At 41.3% G+C, this 24,573-nt stretch overlaps 1 protein-coding gene across 1 annotated transcript in view; it reads left to right on the top strand.

Moving 5' to 3' along the window:
* Positions 1-24,573, top strand: part of exoc4 (exocyst complex component 4) — a 217,828-nt gene that overhangs the window by 144,113 nt on the left and 49,142 nt on the right. Inside the window, exons 14-16 of the mRNA XM_072453575.1 lie at positions 4,681-4,817; positions 7,265-7,420; positions 9,886-10,064. Coding sequence (XP_072309676.1) covers positions 4,681-4,817; positions 7,265-7,420; positions 9,886-10,064 — 472 coding nt within the window. The remainder of the gene's footprint in view (positions 1-4,680; positions 4,818-7,264; positions 7,421-9,885; positions 10,065-24,573) is intronic.

The following is a 24,573-nucleotide window of genomic DNA, read 5'->3' as shown; positions in this document are numbered from 1 at the left end:
AAATTCAGGGTGCAAAGTTCAAGGTGACGCTGTGACACGTCCCTTTGCACAAACTGTCATTATGTATTGAAATGTGAAGCATGTTTTATGAAGCAGTTTATGGTCACGCCACCTACTCTGCGTAGCCGTTAGCGTCGCTGCGCTCACTGCCAACCCTCATGCTTCCCCTTTCTCTCTCTCCACAGCTTTCTCTTGCTGTTTCTTTAGCCATGTTCTGACTGGCCCTGGCCCAGTTCGCTTCAGAACACTTTGGCACGGTTCTATTCACGGTGGCTCGCAGGGGTCTGCTATGTGAACAGCTGATATCACCCAAACATAATAAATGTTTTCTCAATAAATAGAACCTAAATTGTACCAGAATGATGAATATGTAATACATCGGGTTTGGCTTAAATGGATTATGCACTGGAAATACAATATTTTCTGTCTAAACGCAAGTGTCCTGCATTGATAAACAGGAAACAGCTGTTGGAAACGTGAGCTAGCCTCGTTTTGATAAGCATGCCGGCTCAACATAGTTACAATCACTGGAAAATAGGATCTCGTTCCACCTGAGTCTGCGTTCTCTTTCATCCAGGAGCCAAACGTGGACCAGACACTTTTGAAGCTAGTCCTCTCACGGCCCGCTTTGGATCACTGAAATGGACCAGTACGATTCACATACGACAGTGGAGACGTTTCCGGACCTCCCCAATCTGCTTGAATTTCAACCAGTCGAGGCGTGGCTTTTGTCTCTCTTCCCACCACCTTTTCTCTCTATCTTCTTTTCCAACTCTCCCTCGCTCTGCTTCACATCTATCTTTAACCCATAGCCTCCCTATATTTTCCTCTGCCGCTCACCTTACTCTCTTTCTCTGCCTTCTCTTCCAGTTGTTTCTTTCATAATCTCTCTCTTTCTCTCTCCATCCTTTTCCTCCTCCTCTGTCCCTCGCTCCCTGGCAGCCTGACTGGGATCTAGGCGTGGACCACACAGAGCCTGCTCCCCTGGCAGTGCCCGGGTCTTGGTTTAGGCTCATTGGGTTTGGGCAGTGCCATGGGTCATTACCCCGCTCACTGGAGAGACTTCAGCTTGTGTGTCTGTGTAGTATGTGCAAACTAACCCAGACCAGCACAGGAAGCAGAGGAGCTCAAACAAAGGAAGACATATTAATATTAATAGCACACATCAGGGGTCCTTCCATGTTTTTTACGGACAGTGGCTCAGAATCACTGCTGCCCCCTACAGATTTTTCTTCCGGTTTGGCTATGGGATTAAAAAAACACAAGCATACAGTGTTTTCATGTAGTATGTGGCTATGAGCTTTTTGTCAGATACCATAGTTCTACAAGAAAATAATACTACATTTTGACATGTTTAAAAAAAATGTATACCTGGGATTCTGGGGCCATAGACACAGCGTTCACATTTGTTCTGGTTTGGGCCTGTTCTAAGTCCTAGTCTTAGCCAAGTCTAGGTCGAGATTTAGTCCAAGGATCAATCTCAGTTTGTGAACGATGCAAACTTCAGAAAGTACTGACTAATCAACGGCCAAGTCACGTCCAGCTTGGATCTTGTTCATTTATTCAAAATACAGTGTACCACTTTTGGCGATCGATTCCCTGCTCTGATCATTTTCTGAATGTGAAGATGTGAATCTATTTTTTATGAAAATGTTGCTTTTAAATGACTAGGAGAAATGGGTTCATTGACATCTGGCTCAAACCTGCAGAACTTATTACAGTCCTTTTTCTGCTCCTTCCTTTATGTTACTCTAAAAGTCATTGACAAAGTAACTCTATCCCAGACACTGCTGCGCCACCTACAGAGAGCTGTAGGTCATAACATGGTTATAACTATTTCTTGGATGTATCCAGCTCTTAAGGAACTGAATACCGTAACTTTATGCCACTTTTTTAAGAAAAGAAAAACTATCCACCATGAATATAGTCGATACATCTTTTTAAAAGTCAGATTATGTTTCTAAAAGTTCTGCACTGCTTTAGAAGAAGTGTCCATTGAAATAATGCCCACTATTTTATATTAATGATAGATAATCTAAACTAATGTATTCCATTGATATTTGTTCATCCTCTGTACTGTATCTCCTCTGTCACTCTCTTTATTTACCCTCGCTAGAAGAGTTCCCATTTCAGGACTAAAAGTGAGACTCTAGATTAAATTTACACAGCAGGCAATGAATATATGAATAGTGAATATAAATTGAAGGTTAAACTGCCTTTTAATTTATTTAACAAGAAATAATAGTTCTATGAGGCTGCTCTGCGTTCATATCTTTACTCTATATAAGAAATATTGATGACGTGTTTGAAGCAAGCAAAATGGCACATACTCATCTGTAATCATATTAACTGCTTTAGAATTGCTCAAAGGTTTATGCTTTGAAAAGTTTGTTCCTTGTACTCTGCAATGGTCAGTCACGATTCATTTAGTAATGCGTCAAAGAAATTCTGCTTTTCAGGTTTGTTCCTAGAACTAACTACTTTCTCAAGTTATATTTTCATTGACTAAAAGGGCAATTTGTGGCCATCCACTGAGAAATTCTGTTGTCACAAAAGTCACAAATTTATGTTGACAATATTGTATTGTATTGTATAGTATTTGGTAACTTACTTTCAGATTTGTCTGTTTAAGGTGTTTCCCACGTCAAGAATTGAGTTGGAATTCCATCTACTGGCTGCAGAGGGAATTACATTGTAGAGTTAAACAAACCTAGCTTGCCCCTGACATGATAATACAGGCACGCAGTTGTAATGAACACGGCTTGATGCAGAAATACTTCAAACAAGTGGCGAGGATTTATGAACTTAGAAAAAACACATCTTGGAGCTCTATTTATCGACATCACAAATCTGGGAAATTTGAAAACTAAATGTTTTCTGAGGCTCAGAGGGAGGGGACTTACCTAAAAAACATGAATGAAGCTAAAACAACTTCAGAAAAGTATTGGATGAGGTACGTTTGAACGTCGGACGCTTTGGACGCTTTGGACTCTTTGGACGTCCAGAACGTCCAACGCAGACGTGGCGCAGCAGCAATCAGAGATTATGCACCAGTGACGTGCTAAGCACGACCCGGAAGAAGACCCAAAACAAACCCTGCAACGATAAAAAAAAATCCTTAAGACGCTCCAAGAGCAAATAATGATTATTGACTAAACTCTGCTCACCTCTGAAGTATCTGCAGGTCCCAGACAAGCCTCAGAGCCCATCGCCTCTGTTTTTGGACTTTGTAAAATTAATACACTAAAGCCACTCTCTCAACCTGGTTCGCCATTAAACACCAAACTCGTCCTGCACTGCATGTGCGCTGGACGCCTCGGGCGCGCGTCTGCTGGTGAGTGATCAGGGGTCCTTCCATGTTTTTTACGGACAGTGGCTCAGAAGTGGCTGTAACTTTCAGACATCCGTCCGAGGCGTCTGCCTCAAAATGTACAGGCGCCCATCTTCTGTGCCGGGCGCGAACTTGATGCCGCGGTTTGAACACGGCATTAGAGTTGTGGAAGTTTGAAAAAGTATACGAGAGGAACTGTTCAGTCTCTGTTGTGCAACAACACTCACCCTAAATACATTCACCACGCCCACCAAAAACCCTCCACTACTTCCTTAGCCCCTTCACAATAAAATATGTTTTGTGTGTGAGACATAAATAATACAGGTTTGCCATAGAGTAATATTTATGGCAAATACTTCTCTACTCTTATTATTTGGGTCACTAGTTGAAAATGAACAGTACTGTGCTTGCTGGTGGTTTGTGTTTTTTTACGATACATCTGTCCTTTCTAATAAAGCTTTTGGGCCAGAAACATATTATAAAATAAAATTAACAGTACTTTATACGTCCCATTTTTGCTACTCTCCCTAACTCTGAATGTAGTCAATGTGTGAGTGTATTTTGTGATATGAAACTAGCCAGTTGTTCCATAGCTATTAGTCACGCAGGGATGGCTAATCTGTAATGGCTGCTGTCACCATCTCTCCGCGGTGACAAATATACACCCCGGTTTCACTTTCATCCTGACAGCGACACACTATAGAGTTCAAAACGCTGCACAAATAGGAAAACTCAAGCCTATATTCACTTCAACGCACACAAAAATCATCCATTCTTCCAGTATACAGTAGAATGTTGGGACTGACAAAACCACCCAGATGACCGAGTGAAGTGAGTTGTCTACACTAGAATTGTGTTGAACAAAAGCATTGTTTTTTTTCATGGACCAAAGGTTACGAACTGCAAAAAATATCTAGCATTAGTGCAAATGAATTAAATTTGGGATTATTTTGGCTAGACTTATATGGCTTATTGGCTACAGCCGGAGAGAAAAAACCTACAATGAGGAGCCAATGAGCTTATTCATATTTATATTTCATCAATTTGTGGCCATTATATTTCATTTTAAATAATCTGCTGTATTAAATGGAAGGCAGGTTAATTGTTATGATTAACACATTTTCCTCTCACAGGGATATTTGAAAGTTTAAACATAAAAACCAAAACAATATCAACGTTTCCTTATAAAAATCATTTCAGAGTGATGAAAATTTAGGAATGTTGTTGTGAATGATGTTATTCCATCATTTGAATGGGAAAAAGTCATCATAAACATTCATTCAAACAGTCGTCGTAGGCTTTGTCCTCACATATTCCATGTCCCTCTCTGCTGTCTTTTCCTCCTCCAGAGCACAGTGGTGGTGGAGAAGTCTATCCAGGATCTAATGAACCTCATGCAGGACCTGAGTGCCTACTCCAACCAGTTCCTGGAGATGGTCTGTGACAAGCTCAAAGAGTACAAGGAGATCTGCAACACCGCCTACAGGTGAAGGCTACATGTGTCCGTTCTATTTAAAGTGTGTGGTTTATTTTAGCTTTTATATCAGTAACAACAATTCATTCGACTTTATAGTCTGTTCAATACATCATTCATCCAGAAGTGATCCATCACGGAATAAGTTTTTGTCATGAGTCCATCAGTCGTTTTCTATCTGCAGAACTGGTCTGAGAAACTTAACTTTAGCTGACTAAGCCCCGCCTTCAGGGAGGAGTTTGGCTATTGTAGTCCTATTGTTGTCCTATTGTTGTCCTATTGTTGTCCTATTATTGTCCTATTGTAGTCTGACAGCCTTTCCTTCACCAGCACCGACTAGCATTTGATTGGCTTGTTTTCTCTCTAACCAAGGTGAAAGCAAACTGCTGTAAACAGAAGGCAAATGATCACTTAAAGAAGGCTTATTGTCCTTTTTGTCTGCTGTATAGCTATAATCTATGACACTCGTGGATCATTTTGTTTTTGAACACCTTAATTTGCCATATTGATCTAAAATGTCTTAAAAAACAAGTCCACTGACTTCCAGGTTTGAAAACTGCCACTCAGATTTCCTTTATGGTGAGTTGGCTTATGGAGGGTTGCAGTTTTTTCCTTTCGGCAAAAACAACGATGCAACGCTGCTGAATCCCATCTATGTTACTGTTCAAGAAAATAAAATGGCAAAACTCAGTAGGTAAAGAGCAGGGGGCGTGTATCTGGGGACTCTGGAACGGTGAAACTGTCTGAGCAATGGTGTCTTGTCTGCAGGAGAATAAAGATTACTCAAACAAGCATGAATCCCTCTATGATTATGATTTGTTTATTTGGTGAGGACATTGCACGTTAATGAACATGCAGTACATGATACACATGCTGTAAACACGCCGGATTGTAGCCATGGGCTAATTTTTAAATTGCATCCACATTCACTCTCACTTGCGATCTGGCGGAATCGGGCATTGACAAGTTGGTGTGGCCCCTCTGACTGTGTAATAGAGAAGGGAAAACAATTATAATATGGTGAAAATAACCTGAGATTCAATATTGCATAATAGGTCTCCTTTAAAGCATTCCTGTTGAAAGAAGGATTCTCTTTTTCACAAAAAAGTCCTCCTTCACTCCTTTGCTCGAGGATAGCAATAGACATGTTTTTGAATGTGTACCTGCTCTACAAGAAAAGTTAGAGTGCAACCCCGCCCCCAAAAGTGTAGAAATGAAAGAATGTAAAAGTATGTGCCAAACTGTGCAGTCTCTCCTCTTAACCGTTTTGGACTGTTAGATGAAATTAATTGCAGAATCCTGCAGTTTCTCCGTCTCAAACATATGGAAACAAAGCAACTACACGGTGGCAGTCAGTAGCAATTTACCCCAACAGCAAATCAGATCTTCTGCTCTAAATGTCAACACAAACACTACTGAACAAGTGACAGTGAGCTAATATGAAAATACATAGCTCTGTTTCATTAGTGTTGAGATGTTGTCATTAAAACCCGTGTGCATCTTAGGTCTTGATCTCATTATTTATGGGCGCTGGTGCAGTGCCTATGACAAGCCAGTCTCTTTATAATTAACCCAACAACAACACATAACACTGATCTAGTTTTCATGTCGGAGATATAAATTGTAATTTGAATAATTCACTAAGCAAATTCTAAACACTGCAATTATTCAGGTAATGTAGTGTTCCATAATAGAACAAGATTCAGTTGTAGTCATCTGGACACTGTTTTTTTACAGTGTCCTGATGACTACAACTGAGTCTTGTTCTATTATGATGTATTAAAAGTATCCTGTACATGCTTTGACTTAATACATGCATTTAAAGATGAGCCGTGGAGGGGACAAACATGTCTTAACCTCACTAGACCTTTTAAAATGTATCAGAATGTTCAAAATTCCCGAATGGAGGCAACTGGAGGAAAAAGTGAAATAGTTATAGCACACTTTCAATGATTAACTGACCAGGATGGTAAGAAATTATTTTATTTTTTTGTAAAAAAAATGTTTAACTACAAATCAAGTTACAATTTTGAATATACTGCATACAGTCAGTTAGCTTTAGTTCTAAAAACAGATTAAAAGTGTCCAAATGGACTTTTAGCAAAAACAAACAGTTGTATTTGTGATATTGTATATGTAATGAATTAGTGGGTACATTGAAGAACAGTATTTGTGCAGTAAAGCCTAAAGTATTATTTTAAGGGCGTAAATGTGAAAGTTACATGGATGAGTGGCAAAACGTCTTAACTTTTTGTCCAGTTGACAGAATCCAATTTTCTTTTGCTATAAAACCATTTTCTAAAGACATAGAAGTGTGTTCTTTATTTGCCAAAACCATCTGGATTTTTCACAGTTTATGATATCCCGTTGATAAATCTAACTTGCACTATGTTCCACTTCAGAACAGAATTGAGAATGTATTGTTAAGGATCTTCTGTATGTCGTTTGCTTATCCACAGAGCGATTGTGCAATGCGAGGAGAAGCTCACCATCAGCGCGTCGTGGTCCAAAGATGAGGACATCAGTCGCCTGCTGCAGTCGCTGCCAAACTGGGCCAATATGACTCAGCCGCGACAGGCCCGGCAGAAGAGGGAGGACGAGGAGGACTACACCCGGTAACGCACCAGTTCCATCTACCATTGTTTCTTCTGCATTCCTTAGATCCTCCTCACTACACTGTTATGATCAAAATGCATTTGTCTAATAGGGCAGCTTCTGGACACTTCTTAATAAAGGAAACAGTTTGTATAGTCCATCCTGTCCAATGAGTGCGGCTTCAAATGGATTCTAAACAATTTGCTGGTTTTATGTTTAACAAGTTTGGTTGATGATGTTTCAAATATACATTCAAATCAAGTCATGAAAAGACCTGAAACAAATTAAATAGTGATCAAATATGAATAAAAAGTAGGACAGGGGGCGATATAGCAATAACAAAAATCACAGTTCATTTTCCTTGTATTGATCAGTCTCGATTGTTCAATTTTATTTTTTAATTTTCACAAACAACATAAAAATGCCTTTCAGTGTTGATTTCATAATTGTAAACGAGACAGATTTTAATCATTGCCCTTAGACACAGATATTAGCTCACTTTCTTACTCCGAAGTCCAAAACCTGCTCCAAACCACATTATTTTACTGAAGAGGACTGATTCTAGACCTCTCCATGATTGAAATCCCACAAGATGTATCATCTACAAAATGAAAAATGATTACCAAATATATACGAAGATGCAAATTAAGCATAACCGAATTTAGAAAGGGCAGTTAGTGTGTTTAGTTCTCTTTGTCAATCTTCACATTCAGCAACTAAAAGGAGCAATTTCTCTCATGGATTCATTCCTAATTCTGTCAAATCTAGAAATCTATTTCTATTGTGCACTGAGACTTTTAAATACATTTTTAAAGAAACACAAGTTGAAATATGACTGAAGGCTTCTAGATAGATACTATTTAACATTATATTTGACATTTTGATGTGTTCACATAACGATTACATTATCTCATTATGACTATGATTATTTTTTATAGTTGAGTAGTCACAATTAGTTAATTAATCATTGCAGCCCTAATTGTCATATCCAAAGTAGGTAGTTTTATCCATCAATTTCCCATAAGTTCAGCAATTCTGTATAAATTCCGTTTTCGCACAATACCAAACAGAAGGAAATAAAGCCAGCCGCAGTAGAGCGATCTCACCAATAATCCCGCCCTGTGTCTACACTCTACGCTCTCATTTTATTGAACCTGCTTTCTGTGTTGACTAAGATGTGCCCATAAAAGGAGTCATGATTGCTCTTTTAAACCCTCTATATCTGAAGAAAGTGAGGAAACGCAGCAGGACAAAATAGGAAAAATATAAGAGTGAGGATACGAAGGAGGGGTACAGGGGTGGGGGGGGTCAGCCTTATCGAAATTGCCTTTGAATGCGCGCTCTCTTAAGGGAACACTGCAGCCCATCGGAGCGGAATAGTAAAGTAAAGTAAATATATAAATTGGTTATGTGGCCAAAGAAAGTCAATCTGCTTCGCGCACATCCCTCTCAGACACACATAGTTGCAAAGAGATGGCGAGAGGGAGACGGCGAGACTTTTTGATTCGCCGCGTTTTCAGTTATGTTATGAAAGGAGGGATTAGCTTCTGCTGCACGTATGGCAACCTGGAGCATTAACAAAGCTCATTAATAAACTGCACATTCCAACTGTGCAGGGCCCTCGATCAATAGTGGTATATTTTTGACAAAAGAGAACAGACGAAGTTTTGAAAATGGGTTCTTGTTGCTTAAAACCTTGATAATTTAAAGAAAAAAACAAAACTTATTAGTTGTTTGTCACTTGTTGTTGACTTTATTTAATCTTAAAGCAGGATTTCTCCCCCCCCCCCCACACACACACTCAAATCAAACTGGTATGACCCAGAATAGGAAGCTCAATAGAATTAAAGAAAAAGTGTGTAATGTGATGCCAAAGGTTCCTGTACAGGCTTTACTGGCAGATGACAAATGGTTGGGTCAAATGAAGCAGGCCTTTTTGAACAATATAGTTACTTTAATTTATTATGACAAAAGAATCAAAAATAAAAGAAACACTCACATGTATGATCAACTTGCATTAAAGAGTTTTGCGTTTCCCAACTGTCGAAAAAGTCAAGGTGAAGGTTCTTTTGAAAGTGGAAAAAACACAGCATGGTCTTACGAAATGTTATCCTCAAGGTCCAGTGAAGCTTTAAAAGAAGATAAGAGCAGTACAAAATATAAAAGCAAGTTGAACGTAAACTTGTGGATTTTTTTTTGTAGTTATATTTTTTCCTTTGTTTATGTAAACGGCCTGCTTCAAGGTTAGATAAAAGTGACATTTCTTTTCCAAAAATGTAAATTTTTCATTTTGATTTACAAATCTGCGTTTAAAGGAAAAGGAAATGTCCCAAATAGGGAGCTGCCATTGTCAGTCAGGGAATAAATACATTGTAATTCAACTGGATGTGCTGCTCAGCCTGATGTAGTACTTGTATCTACTACTAGAGGGGAATGGAGCTTTGGCTGTGGGAATGACTGTATAACTTAACCCCTTTTCTCCCAGGACTGCGTTTGCCAAAGAGTCGGAGGTTCTGACCGGTAACCTTGGAGACAAACTGATTCCTCAGAATGAGATCCTGCGAGACGTGAGCGACCTGAAGGCCCTGGCAAACCTCCACGAGAGCATGGAGTGGCTCTCGGCGCGGCTCAAGGTCTTCTTCAACAATCTGCCTCACTTGTGCGGTGAGTCCTCTGCTTGTCCACTTTAATGTTGTCCTCATTTATAGCTCTACATTAAGGTGATGTCATGAGTTGCTTGAGATGAGTAAAGCATGATAGTTGTCTGGTGAGTTATGTTTGTTCAAGTTAAGGCAAGAGAGTCAAACATGTCCAGATACACCACAAATATACTGGTCACGCTATGGGTTATGTTTGGGAAATTTGTGATTAAGTACCCTTCCTCTTCCTCTTGAAATGATGACACCCTGGAGGCAGGTTCAAGAGGCATTCGCCAGGGTATGAAGAGAACAATGGATTTATATAATCATTTTCATCACTGCAGCAGAGTGTTAGGGAAATTAATGTTTGTAGAACGTTAAGATAAAGTAAAGCTGACTGAAGGCTCATATAAGAGTGTGCTGGTTATACCCAAAAAATTCATAGGAATTATTATATATTTTTTGTTCCAAATGCATTGATTGAAGCAATATATTAACATTCACATTGTTTTACACATCATACATATTTATGGTTAATAATTCAAAGTACATTGTGTGAGTAAACATATTTTCAAAATCATAATTTTCACCCATTTCGACATATTCTTTTAATGCTCTGCTGAATGTGGGAAGCCTGAGAGTAGGCTAATAATGCCACTCCTGTAGAGAGCAGTAGTGTATGAAAAGATGTCCCAAGCTAAACTTGGTGAACCTTAAAATGGAAAGATACAAAAAGCAAAGACCGTGAGACTGCATAATTTACACAGACCAGTTTGTACCGTCGACTAATATCACATCATCAGTCTTTTTTTCCCCTCCAAACATTACTGAGCCTAACCTGGCTCATGCCATATTGATATGTGTAGCACCCGGAATTCAGTTGTGTACATTAATCAATCTGGAAAGGCTCTTGTTGAAAGTGATCGGCTTTTGTTTAAAGTGATCGGCTCATTCAAGCAAATACGCGCTGATTGGTCAAAATAGCAGAGAAATCAAACTTTCATTAAATCCACTTTAGAGATGCACAAAGCGCCTCTATGTGCATGTTTTTAAAACAAAAGATTCAGTTTTTATGCTCTGTGATTGGTCCAATCTTCACACCACTTGCAGTTCAGCCCCAATTATAACAATGTGAGTTTGGCCAGATGAATTCAAATATTGTGAGAATTCATCTCTCTGGCCAGGTTAATTAAGCCCCTCTTGATAAGATAAGATAAGATATTCCTTTATTGTCCCACATGGGGAAATTTCATTGGTGCAACGCAGGTAGATGCAGAGGTAGATACAGAAGAACAGAACAGATCACTTATAGGAAGTCTGAAAAACACTTTCAGTAGAAGATCTCCTATAAATAAATAAAAACTCCCATAGACAAATGAATAAATAAATACATAAATACCATTGCATGTGATCACGACAGTAATTGCACATGAATATGTGTCGCGACAGCACATAGATTGCACATGAATTTCATAGTAATTGCACATGAATTCCAACAGCAATTGCACATATGACAGAATTGCACATCAGTATTAGGTTAGGTCAGTATTGCGAGTGTTCAATCTGACAGCAGCAGGAAGGAAAGACCTACGGAACCTTTCCTTCACACATCGAGGGTGGATCAGTCTCTCACTGAAGCTGCTCTCCAGAGCGGAGAGAGTGTCCTGCAGGGGGCGACACTCATGGTCCAGCATAGATGTGAATCTAGCCAGGACCCTTCTGTCCCCCACCTCCTGCACCGAGTCCAGAGCACAGCCCAGGACGGAGCTGGACTTCTTGATGACTCTGTCCAGCCTCTTCCTCTCCCTCTCTGTGATGCTGCTGCTCCAGCAGGCCACACCGTACAGGAGGGCTGATGCCACCACAGAGTCGTAGAAGGTCTTCAGGAGTGGCCCTGTCACTCCAAAAGACCTGAGTCTCCTCAGGAGGTAGAGCCGACTCTGGCTCTTCCTGTACAGTTCGTCTGTGTTATGAGTCCAGTCCAGTTTGTGGTTCAGATGAACACCCAGGTACTTGTATGAGTCCACTCTCTCAATGTCCCGTCCCTGGATGTTCACTGGTGAGGGGGCAGTGGGGAGTACTAACTATATTTACAAAATAAAGGAGATAAAGCACAATAAGTGTGAGAAAGAAGAGAGAGCGTTTACACCGGGCTGCCAGCTGTACCAGCGCCTTATGACGTATGATCATGTGGAAACCAATTTAGAGTTGGAGTTTTATGATCAACTTTCCTATTTATTACATTGATCTGCATTTATGTTTGTAACACATTAACTTCACCATCCACATTGATCCATAATAGTAAGAGTTAGATTACATTGAATTCTGGTGCGTTTGTCTTCCAAATGTACACACGCTCAAATTCTGCGTCGGGCGCGATTTGGCTTCCGCTGTGTGTACGTAGCTTGACTCATGCCTCGTGGCAAGAAGGTCCTGGTTTCAATTCCCAAACAAGGACAAGCCGGGGTCTTTTCCTCTTCCAAAGCATCCTGGTCAGGTTGGTCCTGAGTGGCAGTAAGTAGCTGATTAGCACAGGGCTGGGCCATATGTTCAAATAGACATATGCCACTTTTCTTAGAGTCAAGATTTGAGTTGTCGAAAACAATTGTCCAGTACGTTTGACAGCGTTGCCATTGGTATCAATCAACACCAATTATTATTGGGAGCCAGTATTGCAATATTGATACCAGGACCAATTACTTTAGTTAAACAATAAAACAGTAAATGCACTAAATTACTTTCACTGTATTTCTTCTAGAATTAAATTATCTAAGCACTAACACTTGTTTCACAAATTCCAATCTGAACACACGCATCATTTTAAAAAATGTCTCCTTGACTTGCAGAACGTGTGTCCCTCCTCTGCTTCCCCCTCACAGGCTGCACTGTGCACAACCTTCTAAAGCCTCGTACAGACCACTGCGGCCGAATCGCGCCCGACGCAGAATTTGAGCGCGTGTACATTAGAAAGACAAACGCACCGGACGCGCGTTCTCGACGCCCCGGACTCATGTCCGTAGAATACACTCAGCAGCAGACGTGCGTCCGAGTCGTCCTGCACATGCTCAGTGGAGGAGTTGTGCTGTGCTGCTTTTCTCGTGGCGTAAATGGAGTTTAATGGCGGACCATGGCTTTGGTTTATTAACTTTACAAAGTCCAAAAGCGGAGGCGATGGGCTCCGGGGCCCGTCTGGGACCCGCATATACTTCAGAGGTGAGCAGAGTTTAGTCAATATCATTATTTGCTCCAAGAGCTGCGTTTTAAGGATTTTTTTTTATCTTGCAGGGTTTGTTTTGGGTCTTTTTCCGGGTCCTGCGTAGCACCTCATCTCTGATTGGCTGCTGTGGCGCATCTGCTGCAGAAACCTGAATAAATCTGAACATGTCGCGCCGGCCGCTTTGGGCGCTTCGGGCACCTCATACGCGCTCTCAAAGCGTCGAGTGCGTACAAAAACGCACCAATCGCGCCGCAAAAACGAAGAAATCGCGCCGCGGGAAATGCACGACGTGCTCGACGCGCGTTTACATAGACTTTTAATGTAAACTGAACGCTTCGGCCGCCCCTTAAGAGTTTTGAGACATGCACCTTTGTCTTGAAAACAGTCTTTAGGTCATTCATTTCAAGTGCATATTCCATTTACAAGTACTGGACAGCGGCGCAATACCCTGCTGATCAAATGAGCCAAAACTGTTGCTAAATGTAAGAAAATCATGTGGGGGAAAGGTCAATTAAAAAAAAAAAAAAAGCATTGCTCTGAAAAGTCTAGCATCGATGCAGTGTCAATATTTGTTTTGGTATTGAGTTATCAATGGATCTGCACAGCCCTTTTGTTAGCCTTGGCCGCGATGTTTACCTAGCAACACTGGCTTCCTTTGGCTCATTAAGTTCCTGTTTGAGTGGTTCATCACATATCACCTTCTCTCACCACACAGCACTTCACACTTGCTCCAATTATCCGCTCTGCCTTTGTAGGTGTGATTCTAATCAGAGCTCCACAATGAATTATAACCACGCCAAGCAAGTCATCACCTTTACTCAGCTAATTGCTTATTATTGTAAGGATCTTATGGGTTTAAATGTAAACGACATCATTGCCACATTAAAAGCAAATTAAATCTTATTATCATTTGTATGAATCATTTTGAAAAGTATTTTGTTTAGTAATGAAGGTAATTAACTCTGTGGTGCTTTTAAGTTCTAAGTCGGTTTTACAGTGGCACAAGGCCCTTATAATACCTTACATTAGGAAAGTCTTTAAAGTCTTTTGCTTTTGGTTGATACAAAATGGTACTACTACTGCGCTACAGTAGTGTTGATGTATTTAAAAACAAAACCTAAAATAATGTTGATATATTGAAGACTATAACCCAACTACAACCCATAATAAAAATAGTAAAATAAAAGTGTTCTAAAGTTTTTGTAAATGAGTTAATTTTGCACTTTCCCCCAAAGAGATGTTTGTAAAAGCATCACTTTGACACCACTGCACGCTGTCTGCGTGGAATAATAAAGCAAGTGAGCAACAAAAGCAGCGCTCTGATTGGCTGCGCTTGGGTGGTTCACCCGAGGTTTAAAAAAAATATTCTAAAGTATGTGTCAAAGAGTTTTTGAGAGCCAGGTAAGAATTAGATAGATTTAAATATGTGTTATAATCAGGTACCCAGCTGTTATGTACTCAAACACAAACTTTAAACTTCTTCACATATAGATTACAATTTCTTGAAAACCTAACTTCACCAAATTCAGTACCGCCCAGCACTGTCGCACGGATTTATTGCTCCACATGTCGGCACTCTGCTGTTTCTGAGGCTACTTCGTCTGTCTCCATCCCTCCTCCCTATTCTTTGATTGCTCTAGCTGTTTTGTCGTACCTATCTTAACTTTCCTTTGCACATAAAATAATTAAATGTGAATTTTCAGATATTCTTATTTGGCCTTGACTTACTTTGTCGCTATCTCTTTTCAAACTGCTTCTCTCGTCTGCGTCCTCTTTTCCTTTTCTTCCGTCATTGCAGATAAGAATTCAATAAGTTTGGCCCGGGAACGTGACATAATTAGCATTAATACTGGCGGGTGGCTCTTAATAGGACGGATAGTGCAGTGTCTTATCATGTCTGGGCAGCTTCCATATTGGGTAGTATTTAATGTTTGCTGAGTTGATGGTACGACTGCTTTGCCTGCTGTGTACATAAGCATAGGAGATGGGACAAGAGAACAAGTTACCTTATCTCATCCTCCCCACCCCCCTCCCACAGCCGCCCTCCCCTCCTCTATGCCTCTCCAAATTGGATTTTATATTACAGGAGCAGTCAGGTATGAACAACTCATTTTCCTCTGCGTCTTTTTTTCTTTTTCTTTTCCGCCTTTTCATTCTTGCACTCGTCTTCTTGCAATTTCTCTCCATTTCGTCGAGACTTTTTTTGTTAGTCCGTTCCCCTCATCAGCTATTGTGGCGTTCGTGTTGTAAAGGTCTGGGAGATTTTTATCAAAAGTAATAAATACAGAGAAAGGGTTAGCGCTGCTGTTTGAAGTTCACAAGAAGTAGAACTAATGAAACATCTGTGTATTTGTTAATATACTGTACAAAGATGGCAGTTTACAGTAAGAATAGATGGCCTCTTAAGAGTTTGTAATTAGGCCCGAGCGCCACAAGCTGGCGAGAGGCCTATTAATCCCGTAAGGCCGTGCAAAGCACGGCTGCGAAAGTGCGCGCGTAGTGCGCATGAAATCGAGCGCAAAGCGCTCGCCCACTTCCAAACACTCACTAACGCACTCCTTCACTCATGCACGCCCCGTGCATACTAATTAGTAGTAGGAAAATGGAACATTACCGTTGTAAACGGGCGAAGCCCGTGCAAAAGTGCGCACTAAACGAGCACTTTACATTGAGATCCCCATATAAAGCACTCATTTGCGCTAAGTAGCTCACGAATACGTTCCCCATCTCTTGCATGTTCCGTGCATATAAGCATGTAATGCAAAAATTGAACATTATTACTGTATAGAGGGCCAAAAACACAAAGTGGGCGGAGCCCACTCAAAATTAACGAAAGTACCCGTCAGTGACCAGGGACCCACACCATGAGGTAGCGCTTTCCGAAAATGTATAGTTTATGATATTTGAAAAATGGGAAACATTGTTTTCGCATCGGAATATTTAGGCCCGAGCCCCAGCAGGGCGGAGGGCCTATTGCTCCCGCAACGCTGCCGAAGGCAGCGTTGCAACTGTCTGACCAAACATGCGGGCGCAGCCCGCATGTTTCGTACCCCGTCGCCCCTGGCAAGTACAGTGAACTAGCCCATGCCGAAGGCATGGATCATGCATACTTACTCCTGCTATGACAGAAATAGTCAACAATTAGTGAATGGGCGTAGCCCATTCACTAATTGTTGACAACAGCAGCGCGAAGCGCTGCATTCCTCCAAAAACCCTCCTGGCATCGTCCCGTACGCGAGAATCCATGCCGCAGGCATGGGCCATGCTTGTATCTGCTCAAATCAATGGAAGTCTATGGGGAGTGGGCGGGGCATCCCGACGGAATAGGGAGTGACGAGCGCGTAAGCGCTCGTAATGATGATTCCACCCCATGGCGGCATGGGGAAGGCTTAGAGCTTTCAAACGATGTATAATTTGTTGTTATAGTGGAAACGGCTATATTGTTTTTGCTAAAAATATTATTATTTTTATTATTATTTTTCTTGTTCTTCTGCTTTTTGAGCTCTAATTTGACCCCCTGAACATGCTCAAAAACTCACCAAACTTTGCCCAAAATTCAGAATCGGCGAAAAATTTTGTTTTTTCTGGGCCATTTTTTTTTTCGTTAAAAAATGGCGCGACAGCGCCACCGACAAAAGTCAAAATACATTGCGCCTATGGGAGACGCCCCGAGGTCAACTTTGTCGTAAAGCTACGAAATTCGGGACACGCATTCCTCTCGTGAGGACAAAAAAAAAAATCATTGTGGCCACGCCCCCAGACTTACCCTATGCCCGCCATCTTCCTTTGAAAATGAAAACACGCTGTGTTAGCCATTTTGTTCACGTCAAACTTTGACGAACTCCTCCTAGGGCGTTTTGCCCACTGACTTCAAAATCGGCGTACGTCCTCCGGACAAGTGGGGCATCTAAAGTTATCCAATTTTTGGAGATACCTTTTACGGTCTGTGTGCGGCGCAGCCGCAAAGTTGGACAATTTATTTTGGAATATTGCAGATCTAAAAATTGTTCCCATTTGATCAAAACCAGTCCGATTAGGACCAAATTTGAATCAGTTGTTAAACTTTCTAGTTTGGACCAGTTTATGATGACAAAATTGAAATGGGCGCGATAGCGCCCCCTACAGAGTGACCTTTAAATTAACATTGAAGGTCAAAAATTAGTTTTACCAAAATGTTCTAAACTTTACCCAAAATTCTATTTTGCCGTCCCGATCACAAAAGCCAATTAGACAAATGCCTTATTTTTTACGGCGTAGTCGTAGCGATGACAGAAACCTCCCATGTTATCCCTATCAAATCACCACATTTTTTATGCTTCACACTTTAACAAACTCCTCCTAGGGCGATTGTCCGATCAAGTTCATATTTGGAGAATATCATCTACACAAGCGGGGCATCAAAACGTATCCATATTTTGATTCTAAGTGCTACGGTCTTTGTGTGGAGGACCCGCAAATATATGTCAGAAATGGGAAAACAGCGAAATCTCTGAAATGTTCACATTTACGCTTCACACTTTAACAAACTCCTCTGTGGGCAATAGCTCGATCAAGCTCATATTTGAGGAAATATCATCTACACAAGCGGCATCAAAACTTATCCATATTTATATTCTAAGTGCTACGGTCTCTGTGCGGCGGAGCAGCAAATTTGACTGACACTTGTGTTGATTTGCACTGGATTGGCCATGTCAAATGTGTCGCCGTCTGTCAAGTTCTTTTTTAATTCAACACACAATAAGGGCGCCATCTTTATCAAGTCGAAAGCGCTGAGTCGGAAGGGCGGCGGCCCGCGAGGGCCGTTGGATGCCGCTTGCGGCTTTAATTCCATGTTATTTTAGATGCCTTGTTGATTACCAGAAGTGTCCAGATGAGATGGTTTGGACTTGTACAGAGGTAATTCTCATTCTCCGCATCTAGTCCGAGAACTGAGATATTTATCCTGTGCGCTGTGTAAGCCCTGCCCACCGGGCGGAACCTCCTGATAATAGCCTGTCTTGTTTATCTATTCCTTTGCACTGTTTTATGTTTTCCTGCAAGCTAATCTTCTTTGTTACCCTAACAGCCCTGTCATGAGCCATAGAAATCTTGTTTTAGCTGGTTGCAGCTCCCTCATCACTGATAAGTACTCTTCTCCTGCTTAGAACCTTCACTGTCTTCAAAAGACTGTTCTTCATCTTGAAGCCACAAACTACTCTTTTGACGGACTAGATCCACAGATTGAGAATGACCCACGTTCAGGTTCAGGTCCTATTTAACTAGACCATTTAATACAGCTGAGTATTTTGAAAATGGAATATATTGACCACAACTACGCTAAATGATAGAAGGTTAAGCTTAACCCAAACTTCCTCTCTCCTGCTCCTGCTTCTTGCCTTGACTCTCTCTCCTCCCTCCATTGCGTTTTCGGCACTTCGGTGCTTTTCGGCGCTCTTCGGCGCTCTTCTGCGCTTCTTCGGGAATTCAGTACTGCCATGCATTGATAGCGATGCATGGCAGTGTTTATGTCTTTTCCAGCGCAAATTTCGCAATCTATGGAAGGTTTAAGATGGTCTAGAACGAAAGGGATATAGTCTGTGAGTGCTAGATTTTTAATGAGTCCAGTACCGAATTTCGTTTTTTTTGGACCTGAACCAAAACGAAAAAGAAAAAGATTCAATTGCAGTGAACCGGAACCATGTTTTTGAGAAACAAGACTCTCATCCAAGACCAAAAAAGTCCAGAACTGGTCCGCATCACTACTCTTGGATGAGAGTCTTGTTTCTCAAAAACAGTGTCCGGTTCACTGCAACTGAATCCTTTTTCTTTTTAGTACCCTAAAGCACAATGTTGGGCTTTCCTACGCAGCACATATATATATATTGTCTATGCTAGAGCTGAAACAATTATTTCAGTATGCTAGAGCTGAAACAATTATTTCAGTATGAGACCAGTCAAACTCTTTTTTTCTATTGTACATTGAGACCTTTTAAATACATTATCAACCAAATAAGGTTGAAAGATGATGGCTGATGGGACTAGTACAGAATATTGTGAATAATAGTGTTTAATCAATGACATTTGACATTTTGCTTTAATTTTGTCACTGTGTTTGTTGTAACAAGTTTTTTTTCATGTGCGTTTTAGAACCCGTATAGTCCAGATAACAATTACAAATATCATAATAAAACAACAATTTTTTTTTTATTTATCGACTAGTCACTAGATTATTCAGTTAATTGTCTGTAGTAATGTTGTGAAGTTTATTTTTCATAAGTTCTATAAATAGCTCATTATTAATCTTTATGCCACTATTTTAACATTCTGTGTAATACATTTAATATATTCTGCCCCACTACAGCCAACTGACTAACCAACCAATCAACCAACCAACCAATCAACAAACCAACCAACCAACCAACCAACCAACCAACCCGTTTTCACTACATTAAAGTGCCACTAAATACCCCTGGCAGAGCCTTGTCCAACCGTAAAATTCTAATGTAGTGGCCACAGTTAAACTTAGAGGACAATGCAGGCATAGCTTTGGATCCAAAAGTCAGATTTCTAACAAATATGCACTAAAATGACCAAATAAGGCCAGATATTATGTGCATATATATCTATTTTAGACCCATTTACACAGTTGATTGGTTTTAAAAAAGTGTTTTTGGTGTTTAGTGGCTCTTTAAGAGTTAACATTTGTGAGTACATTTACTTTGGTTAGACTTAAAAGCTACTCAAGCTGTTAAAAATATCTATTGCGCTACTAAAGATTCTTTGGGGCTGCCAACCTGTTTTTCTGGCGTTTGGATCAGTGAGCATTACTTGCCTGGTAAATCCATACTAAAGCCCTCTGTATAGGATTTACAGTCTGGTAATTCACAATACAAATTGAAGCGGACTCGGTTTGATTGGGGACCAAAGTTGCAACATTGTATCTTTCTCTGAGCTGGTTTGGTTCATGTTCACAATACACTTTTATCAATCAAGCCAAATGTGCAGAAAGACATATCTCCCCTTTCGCCTGTAGCGGAGCTGTGTCCAATATCAGCCAAAGGAATGAGGGAGAGCTCTGCCTGATCCGCGTCACAGAAACAAACTTTGAGCAGGACTTTACACGGTTTGGTTTCATTCTTTGGCTTTTACGGATCTAACCCAGAACCTGCCCCACATGTGCACAACCGGCCCCACATGTGCACAAACGGCCCCACATGTGCACAACCGGCCCCACATGTGCACAACCTGCCCCACATGTGCACAACCTGCCCCACATGTGCACAACCTGCCCCACATGTGCAGCTCAGTGTGAATCGGAGCGCTGAATGTGTTTTCACGTCAGGAGGACAGGGGAATACAAAACGGGCTGAATTCCCTCGATCATTTGGAATGTCCAGGGAAAAAGAAACTGATAAAATCTCTCCGTTTTATAAACACAAGCTCTGAAAGGTTTGGCGTTCTCACATTTACCTGTACAGCTTAATACTGGAGGAATAATTGTCCCCTTTTCCCCCCCATTAAAGCCAGCTAAAGCTTTCTATGTTTTGTTCCATTTAGCTTTATAACATTGCTATTTATGTAATCAATCACTGGAAAGTGTGATATGTTTTTGTGTGATCATCAGTAATTATAATTAAACCAGACTTTGACCTGTTCCTGTTACCCTCACATCTTTCTATGTGTCATTTGTCCCATGTTCGATCTCACGCAGCAGTTTGTTTTGACCCTCAGCCTCTCGTGCATCTCAGCGTGAATCATTTCATAATCACTTCCTGGTTTTGTTCCGCTCATTCACAATTCGGACAAATCGCGCCATAGATGGATTCAATCGGACCGAGACTAATCTTTCCAACTGGACCAGAGTTTTCTTCTTTGGTCCGGATCAGAGTTCCGATTGCGCATTCACAGCCACCCAAATGAACCAAACCAGCCAGGAAAAAGTGTATTGTGAATGCACCCTGAGAACATGACATCAGGTTTGTTTATTTCAGGGACTCATGGGAAACTATCAACAACTAAGAATAAAACAACATTTCAAGTGTTTAGTGCTTTGCCCATTGATTTAGCAGAAGTGCGCAATGTTTTTCAGTCCCTTTATTTCCCCCCCTTTCTTTTTACACATATCCAGCCACGTTTGTTTTAATTCAGATCAAACCATGCATTTCTCTTATTGCTTAATTACGCTCAATCACGCCCCTATGAACTCTGGGAGATGTATTACTATCAAGAACCAATGTTTACTCTCAGTGTAATTACTACTGTACTAGCTGTATGTTTGAATTCATTCAAATTCCACCTTAAAGTCACCTTAGACTAATAACTTTTAGACTTTATAAAGCTGGATTCCACACCTGTCCAATACTTTAGCACAGTTTTGTATTCATAAAGTCGGCTTGTATCACGTCCTGTTCAGACGATTGCCCGTGAAGGTGGTTTTGTGCCTGCAGTGCTCAAAACTTGTCAGACCAAATTTACCTGGGAATATAAACGCTCACAGACATTTGGGGGTCAGGTTTTTTAAATATATAAATACAAAACGTTTTCATATTTTCATCGCGTGTCTGGCTTGAATATGGTTGAATATTTGTGTACTCAACAGCAGGTAAACAAAATGCCTTGAAGAGTATGTTCCTTTTCTGTAAGGTCATTGAAAACAGCCAGATTTAATACTATATATTTTTATTTGGATGCCCTTGAATGCTTGGTCTTGTAGTTTAGTGATTTTCAACTGATTTAATTGTATCTCACATACCTTTACATACTTTTCACCTTTTGTCCTGACTCTGGCACCAGCAGGAGGCCGGTCCATGTTTAGTCCTGATTCTGGCACCAGCAGGAGGCCGGTCCATGTTTAGTCCTGACTCTGACACCAGCAGGAGGCCGGTCCATGTTTAGTCCTGATTCTGGCACCAGCAGGAGGCCGGCCCATGTTTAGTCTTGACTCTGACAACAGCAGGAGGCCGGTCCATGTTTAGTCCTGACTCTGGCACCAGCAGGAGGCCGGTCCATGTTTAGTCTTGACTCTGGCACCAGCAGGAGGCCGGTCCATGTTTAGTCTTGACTCTGGCACCAGCAGGAGGCCGGTCCATGTTTAGTCCTGACTCTGGCACCAGCAGGAGGCCGGTCCATGTTTAGTCCTGACTCTGGCACCAGCAGGAGGCCGGTCCATGTTTAGTCCTGACTCTGACACCAGCAGGAGGCCGGTCCATGTTTAGTCCTGACTCTGGCACCAGCAGGAGGCCGGTCCATGTTTAGTCCTGACTCTGACACCAGCAGGAGGCCGGTCCATGTTTAGTCCTGACTCTGGCACCAGCAGGAGGCAGGTCTCTGAGGTCCATGTTTAGTCCTGACTCTGACACCAGCAGGAGGCAGGTCTCTGAGGTCCATGTTTAGTCTTGACTCTGACACCAGCAGGAGGCCGGTCCATGTTTAGTCCTGACTCTGGCACCAGCAGGAGGCGGCCCATGTTTAGTCCTGACTCTGGCACCAGCAGGAGGCCAGTCCATGTTTAGTCCTGACTCTGGCACCAGCACAAGGCCGGTCCATGTTTAATCCTGACTCTGGCACCAGCAGGAGGCCGGTCCATGTTTAGTCCTGACTCTGGCACCAGCAGGAGGCAGGTCCATGTTTAATCCTGACTCTGGCACCAGCAGGAGGCCGGTCCATGTTTAGTCCTGACTCTGGCACCAGCAGGAGGCCAGTCCATGTTTAGTCCTGACTCTGGCACCAGCAGGAGGCCAGTCCATGTTTAGTCCTGACTCTGGCACCAGCACAAGGCCGGTCCATGTTTAATCCTGACTCTGACACCAGCAGGAAGCAGGTCTCTGAGGTCCATGTTTAGTCCTGACTCTGACACCAGCAAGAGGCCTGTCCATGAGTCTTAGGTAGTTCATGTTTCCGAGCTGTGCTGGAGTTGTATTAGATTGACTAATGCATGTTTGACTAATCTTGGGTTTTCTTGCATTTGAGGCTTGAGTACTTTCTGTTTGTACTGGCGTTCATTCAAATCATTTAGTGTTTTCCTATTCTTGTAACAAGGTCTCCAAATATCGAGTTCTCATTATTTCATTATAAAGACTGTTATGGAGGTGAGTTTGTTTTCAGTTTCATTTTGTGATTCTTTTCACCTCTTCCTCCTTATTTAACCTTGGGCTGCAGTGAGTACATATTCTCTTCCATTTCCAGAGGCATAAAAGTATTTATTCTTTTCTCGTACACACTCGGACGGCCAAATCATGTATCAACACTGCTAACAAGAAAACAGTATCTTATTCTTCACTATGAACAAGGACAGCAGTTCACACCCTTCCTATGCAGCAGCAGCAGCATTATTCATGGGCCATGTACATGTACTGCTTGGGAGTCCAGTGGTCTACGCTGCAGCTACTGCTCTGCCCTTGCCTCAGCGTCGTGACATCAATTCCTGGTAACAACTATTTACTGAATGTCTTCCACACTCTACTCCTAATTCATGCTATGTTGTCTTGTTAAATCAAGCTAAAACACGTTTTTACCAACTCTATAGGGTCGAGGGAATTAATTTATCACAATGATGATTAAAGTCTTGACATTTGCCATTATTCATTATCGCAAACTTTTAAGGAAAATATGTACCGTAGACGTTATCAGACCACACAGGAAATAAATTACAATATTCACATACAACCAGATCTATATCAGGTCTAAAACATGACCAATCAAGTCCTTAACTTGGACTTTGTCATTTGCCACAATTGTTCTAAACTAGTAGAGGTCAAAATTGTGGAAACAATCGCCTATAAAGGACTTTGCGTACAACCACATCCAATCGGCATAACTGAATTCATATTATTTTGATATTTCCACAATGTCTCAAATAGGCTAAGTAATTAGTTGTTATAGATCAATATATTTACGGTAGTATAAAATAAATAAAATGTAAAATAATTTAGATATGTCATAGATCTTTGATTTTGAGACCGTAAGCCGGGGAACACAGCAGGCTTTTAGCTAGAGGGCCGTCTTCCCGTTTTTTGGACGGGGTATCTCGACATGTGGACGGACATTTTCGAGGGCAAGGACGGTGTAATTTTTATTAATACATTTTAGAAAAGTTTTTAAATCGGGCCGGGAAGCGTTTGACGATAGTCCACCGTGGTCCGCGCCATGACAGTTGAATGTTTACAAGTGAGAATTTGCATGCTGCGCTCTAGATCGCCTCCACGTTAAAAGCGCCGCTTTATTTAGTAAAAGCGTCGAAAAAAGGTCGTGAAACGGCGCTGGCGAAAAATGTTTAAATCCCCGGTTGGACGGGGTGTTTTCAAATCCTAGCTAAAAGCCTGGAACACAGTGACACTTT

Source organism: Eucyclogobius newberryi, unplaced genomic scaffold (genome assembly GCF_026437365.1).
Source record: "Eucyclogobius newberryi isolate DKJ021-1_F unplaced genomic scaffold, fEucNew1.0.hap1 SCAF_2, whole genome shotgun sequence".
Lineage (NCBI taxonomy): Eukaryota > Metazoa > Chordata > Actinopteri > Gobiiformes > Gobiidae > Eucyclogobius > Eucyclogobius newberryi.
Note: the sequence above shows the minus strand (reverse complement) of the source record. Positions and strands in the feature narration are given on the sequence as shown.